The sequence below is a fragment of the Antrostomus carolinensis genome, unplaced genomic scaffold (assembly GCF_000700745.2).
Source record: "Antrostomus carolinensis isolate BGI_N321 unplaced genomic scaffold, ASM70074v2 scaffold12897, whole genome shotgun sequence".
In the NCBI taxonomy this organism is placed as follows: Eukaryota; Metazoa; Chordata; class Aves; order Caprimulgiformes; family Caprimulgidae; genus Antrostomus; species Antrostomus carolinensis.
Genome location: NW_010328144.1, coordinates 1 through 6387, shown reverse-complemented (window position 1 = coordinate 6387; position 6387 = coordinate 1). Strand labels below are relative to the sequence as shown.

Sequence of the window (6387 nt, the reverse complement as noted above, 5' to 3'; positions counted from 1 at the left end):
ATTCACATTGAATTGTGTGTGGAGTCCATGGGTGCATCCCTCTCGGCAGTGCTAGAGTCTAGACACAAGTCATGAATAGCAAGTTAGATTTTTATTTTATATATCTCTGTTGCTCTCTTGTGTTCAGTGATAAATGCTCACAGTGATGAAGTGGTTTGAACTTCATACCCTTTAGATTTGGTGTCACAAGATTTTATCTTAAATTTAGTGCCATCTATGGAAGACTGAATATCATTTTCAGAGGGACCAGAACTGAGTTTTTATTTCAGCCATGTGGACCTTTCCTTTCCATTCCTATCACTAAGCAATCTTAAATGAGTATAAGTAAAGAAACCAACAGAGACTTAAATATGGCCAATTTGAGTATTGAATAAATAATTAGAAAACTAGCCATTTTGAATGCTGGAAACCTGAAGTAGCCAGAAGTTAACACACTTGGAAAAACCTTCTTATTGATATTTATTTCTTGAGAACCTGAAGTAGCCAGAAGTTAACACACTTGGGAAAAAACCTTCTTATTGATATTTATTTCTTTCATTTAGAAAGAACATGCTTGTTCTAAAATCAGTTTTGTATAAAATAAGAGATTGGCTATGTACTTTCATTGGACGATAGACAATAGTTGCTCAGGTCTTACAAACATGCACTAATTAGCAAAATATTAGTCAGATAAGAATATGTTGTTTCTATTAACGACTGAAAAAAAGAGAATTGCCAGTTGGCCTCTGTGGTGGCTGGAAGGTTTGGAGTCTGAAGGCATTGTCCATGCCAGGGCACTTGACAATGGAGGTGGAGCGCTAAATATGCTCATGGGGTTCGATGTCTTTCTGTCTCTGTGACAGCTGTGATGACTCAGAATATTAACCAGATCACTTTTAAATACCCCTTTAGCTAAACAGCTGCAAACCAGATAGCTTTTCAGTTGTTTAGAATCTTTATTTTTGTCATTCTCGTCTATCTTTCTTTATGAAATTAAAAACTCATAATTGTGCTAAAACAAGCTATAATAAAGCCAGTGCATGTAAGTTTCAAACAATAGCTTTAGCGCTGTAATTTTTAAGCAGTTCCTGAAAGTCTTTGTTTTACATCTAGTCACGTAAGTGTAAAATTATGAATGTCTGCCATATTAATCAAGTTGCTTTTGAATTCTAAAGAGATTCTGAGGTAGGTGTTTACTCAGTGAGACATAATCTTTTTTCCAGCTTAATACAGAGTAGTCTCATTATTCATGTTTTCTTTTGAATAAGAATTCACGCTGTAATTCTAAGCACTTGTGATAATTACAAAGGATATTTTTTTTTCTTTTTTCTCTTTAAAATGCTTTTTTTTTTCCTATTGGCATTATAATAGAAAATAGAATATTATGATCAGATTAAATTCTAGTCTGGGCACTTGCATTTTGCCTGGCAAATTTTACCCATTTTCTTCCTTGATTGTGGTGTTGCACAGCGCTGTGTGTGTTGTTAAAATGCTGTTGCCTATGCCCTAAGTTTTGTGCATTTCAGAGCTTATGAAAGATGCCAGTTATGACTATGCAACAAGGAATTTGTTTGCTTCACAGGTGATATTTTTATATATTAAAAACGACCTTAGTATATACTTAAAGCCTGAGGCAATCAGTAATTGAAAACATGAAGAGATTGGAAGGCCATATATATATATATATATATGTATAAAATTAGAAATGCAAGTATCACTGCATCCTTATAGAGATGGCTAAAATGAGACTTTTCTAGGGGTTTGTATTATCTAATCTCTTATGTAAATACCTGTTATGACTGTGCTTATTCTGTTTTAGTAATGAAAGGCTTAAGCCCTCAAACCCATCTCTGGTGTCTCACTCTTCCTCTAAGCTGGCTCAACTCTGGAGCATTGTAGCAGGCTTGTCTAGTGGGAAGCCAAACCTGTAAGGAACTGATTTGAATTTAAGCTTCTCTTTGCTCAAGTTGAGTGATGAAGCCAAGGCTGAGTTGTTTATGGCTTAGAAGGTCAATGTATAGATACAGTCAATGGCTCCAGCTTCTATTTGACTTCTTACTTGCTGTGAGACTGCAAGCCACATTTTTTCAAAAGTAGTCAATTGTTTTGGTCTCTCCAATTTTCTGATGTGTAATAGGAGTGTTTTAAAATGAGTGCCCTAAAAACTTTGGGTGTGACTAAACCCAATGTGAATGGAGGCACTTAGGGTTTAGGACAGCAGACACCTTAGCTCAGCTTGTGCCTTTTTATAGGTTGAAAGTTTTCTGAGCAACTGCAACCACCACATCACTTGTGAGGAATGTGAAGGGTAGGATATGATATGGATGCCCAGCATTTCCTCTTGGGATCTACTGAAACCTGTTGGTTCCTTTGCCTGCAGATACTCACCTCAGACATAATAAACCTCCCTTTGGAAATGCCTCTTCTCCAAATAGTCAGTAGAGACGTAGATATGCCTGGATCTCCATCCTTAACTCTCCATGGACTGCGTGGAGAATCAATGGCTATGTTAGCCAGGATGTATTTCTTAGCTGTCTCTCCTCTACTCAGACTGTTCTTGTACAGTAAGTACAGAGTAAACACATGCATTTGTGGCCTGGATGGACTAAGGTTTCTGAGTAAAGAGTCACCTGAAATCCAAGTAGATTGGATTTCAGACCCTATTTTTCCGTTTAGTGTAGTTTAGTGTAATAGGTGATTAATCTGCTTTTTGAGGTCCCTCCTTTTTTATCCCCCTCTGATTTGGAGTGGGGGTAAAGAGCAATGGAAGTAAGATATTCTGTCATCAGTAAATGTAGACTGAGATCCAAAAAGAGAAGCTACTGCTAAAGGTATAAACCATACCAGCTATCTTTCATTCACTGATACCACACAGCGTTACGCGCTTTGGATTTAATAACATTTTAATTTTTATCTGCATGATCTGATTATCACAGAAATACTACTAGCTGAAGAGATTAGACAGAAAAGTGTATTCCTGTCATACAAGTAATTTAGAACACTTTAAACCACCAAGATAAATGGCGCTAACAGTTGCAGCCAGAATCCACACAAACATGCCTGGAAGTTCCCGATGATCCTGATGCTCTACAGTGTGACTTTTCATCAAGTTTGCAATAAAAAGTGACAAAGCAACAAGAACACCGTGATGAAGGGTTTCAGTAAGTGATGAGGCCCAGGAGGACTTAACAATTGCTGTCATGGATTAGGCGGCACTTCAGAAGCTTGAGATAGTTGTCAATTTTGTGGGAATCTCGGCGGAGGCAATGCAGCAGGTTGTAAAAGGCAAAGAGCCTGGAGTCCTCATCAGCGAGTTGCAGGGATGGAAGGCCTTCCCACTGAGAGTAAATTTCATTTCCAGTCTCCCCAGAATGAACCTAAAGACACAAAGTGATACGTACTGTAGTAAATGGTGGCGAATCTGACTGGAGGTAGAGCAGAGCATTTAAAATACCGTCCTTTAGGGATGCTTGTTGCTAGCGTATGGCTTGTAAAGTGTTTCCTGTTATGGTTCCCACTATTCTGTGTCATGTCCTGTATCTTCATGCAGATGTTGAATGAATTTGTCACATTTTTCAGTTTATTTCCCTAAAAAGTTTAAACAGCTTAACTGAATCAGTAGTGTTTTAAGAGAACCAGTGTCCAGTGCAGAGAAATCAAACCTTCCTTCAGACATGGACTCATCAGTGACATCTCTTTTTGGTTCCCTCCACCTTGAAATCTTTATTAGCACTTGTTTCTAGACTTCTTTGTGTGTATCCCCAGCTTCATCATCTTCAAGAACATTTTACCAGACAAATCTCTTAGATTCCATTAAAAAAAAAAAAAATGCTGAGTGATACAGTGATCTCTTGTGGTTAGAAAGGTAGGTGTAGGAGCTCATGTGGTGAGTTAGTATCTAAGGTGAAGATTGGTTTAGGTCTCCTTGTTAGAAAGAGGCAATCATTACTTTTCTTATATGGCAGAAATCTACCTTTCATAGCAGGAAGGAAATCTGTGCCTATTGGTGCTTGTGCATCTTCCTCATTTCCCGCCAGCTGCACTGTGTAAAAGCACATTGGAGAGTATCTGTGGAGCCTCTATCACTCAGTTTATGCAAGAGACAAAAAAGATAGACCTACTATCACTCAAAAATGTGGTTTGACACTAATGAATTGGCCAGTCTTGTCTTCAACCTCCCTCTGGAAATAGTGTGAATGAGAAGGTGGTGACAGGGTAACTGTAGCAGCACCTGACTTCTACTGTTACCTTGGATCCTTTCCTGCACCTTTTTTGCACGTGGATATGGGATAGAGACGTATTTGATTACACTGATAAATGCATTTGTGGCCTGGATGGACTAAGGTTTCTGAGTAAAGAGTCACCTAACTGAAAGAGAGAGAGACCATGAGTGATCCAGTGGAAAGTCTTGGACACAGTGATGGTGGCACTCCTAATGCTGTTCAACTGTTCACAGCATAAACAAGAGCCAGTAAAGTCAGAACCTCTTGTGAACATCTAGCTCACTGACAGAATGATATATTCAGGGACTAACAGAGGCTCCTTGAAAAATAAACAAGCTAGAGCTCATTTTATTCAGGAAAGCTTTCAATCCATTACTGATAACAAGGGGCATTTGAGAATGGGTTTTGTCAGACAACAGCTTTGTTGTCTGACCTTACAAGTGTAGGGGGAACCAAGTCAGAGCCAGAGCTGAGAGGAACCAAGATGGTGCAAAAAGAGAAGTGAAAGGTACTATGATTGCCTTGCTGTGTGCCACATCTTTGCAATAGCCCAGACTTCCAGAACAGTTTTAAACACAGTATCTGTTTCAGAAAACTATACACAATACCTACATGTATATGGATGTGTATAAATTTGCTAAAATGTACATATAAATATGTGCATGTGGAAAAAACACAGACACATCCTTAAAAAAAATTCAGGATTGCAAATTTAAAATACTCAAAGGTAGAATGACCACTGCCAGTCCTGGTGAGTACACCTTCCCTTGAAGCAGGACTGGGAGTGTGCTGGATGATCCTATGCCTGTCACATCACATCTTCTCTTTAGAAATTGCAAGATAGCAGAAGAAAGCTGAAAGAAGAAAGCTGAAAAGTTCTCAGATTTAGATCTCTTGACTCCCTTTTTTTCCTTCACATCTACTGTTTCCTTTCCTGTCCCAGGTAGAGAAGGCTTGTCACTGTGTGTGTCTTCCTTACAGCAACAGGCTGGAAGGATGTTAAGGACCTAACACTTACCCGCCCAACTATCTTCTCCATTCCTTCTAGGAGCCGCCTGTTTTGTTCTTCAATCTCTACAGCCTTCCAGAGGATGGTGTCTGGAGCTTCTTTGATTCTTTGTACTTCAGAGGCCAGATGGATCAGGGGATCATTCCAGGAGCGCAGCACTCCCAGGACTAAATTCAGTAGGTCTTCATGCTGTTCCCCCACATTAAGAAAAGGCAGTTAAAATAGGAAGGCCAAGTGCTGGCAGCATTAGGAAGCATTTACAGCAATATAGTGTTTTGGGAACTTATTCCAGGACCTACCACTGAATGCGCCCTATAGCCCTGTCTTAGACCTCTGTGCAAGTGCATGTTTGAAGTTTGCCATTGTTGGCATCATGTGTTTTAGAATATTAGCAAAAGCAGTTACAGTATGATAAAAGAAAATACCATGAAACCCTCTCCACGTTAAAAATGAGCAAGCACAACTGTGTTTCATCTCTGTCAAAAACCCAGAACTCCTTATCTGATTTTTTTAATGAACATTTTAAAATCCAGTGATTCTTTTTTTTTTTTTTTTTTTAAAGTTTAGTACTGAATGGAAGGTGCACATTATGGTAAACCACTAAATAGCTTTTATTGCCTCTACGTAACTCATCTGTCCTCCCCTTTGAACAATGGTGCTTCTCTGGTTTTAAAAATCGTCCTTTCTTGTGGGCAATAAAAACTTATAAAGCCTATAGTTATGGTAGTGTTCAACCATTTCTCCTTTGCTTGATGCATTGGCTCTGAACACAACCACACTTGTTATGTACACGGGGCTGTGAATCCTTTTGCTCCCGTTAAAATTGTGGAAAGACATGCTGAGAAGGTGGCGATACTGGGATCGCAAGGAAATCGCTAGCGTGAAACCGATAAAGATTTCTCCTTGGCACACTCCCATTCATACAGCAGTGCTGATTTTTTTCTCCAGAGTATATTCAAATTGTATCTGTGAGCTTGGGCTAAACAAGACTATTTTCATCTCCCCCTTAAGTTTATAATTATTAAATAGATGTCTATAGCATGTTTGTCTTTACAGGTGCGTTGTACTATTTCACACTAGAGTCTTTGTGTTTAGATGGTGATGTGAACACTTTTGCCTACTGGTAACAGCAAGAATATCTATTTAGCTTTTCACAGAATCACAGAATCACAGAAT

General features: G+C 38.8%; 1 protein-coding gene across 1 annotated transcript; it reads right to left on the bottom strand.

Moving 5' to 3' along the window:
- Positions 1 to 2864: 2864 nt before the first annotated feature.
- Positions 2865 to 6210, bottom strand: LOC104528215 (prolactin). The gene is made up of 3 exons (XM_010172152.2): positions 6136 to 6210; positions 5221 to 5400; positions 2865 to 3356 (listed from the first exon to the last, which is right to left on the bottom strand). Exons 1-3 carry the CDS (start codon positions 6208 to 6210, stop codon positions 3165 to 3167), a joined length of 447 nt encoding a protein of 148 aa, XP_010170454.2. The 3' UTR covers positions 2865 to 3164.
- Positions 6211 to 6387: the final 177 nt, after the last annotated feature.

Coding starts and splice junctions, on each gene's coding strand:
- LOC104528215 (XM_010172152.2), bottom strand. CDS start 6,210: ATGAAAATAGTCTTGTTTAGCCCAAGCTCACAGATACAATTTGAATAT. Junction 5,401..6,135: donor AGAAAAAAATCAGCACTGCT/GTATGAATGGGA, acceptor GTGGGGGAACAG/CATGAAGACCTACTGAATTT. Junction 3,357..5,220: donor TGGAGAAGATAGTTGGGCGG/GTAAGTGTTAGG, acceptor TTGTGTCTTTAG/GTTCATTCTGGGGAGACTGG.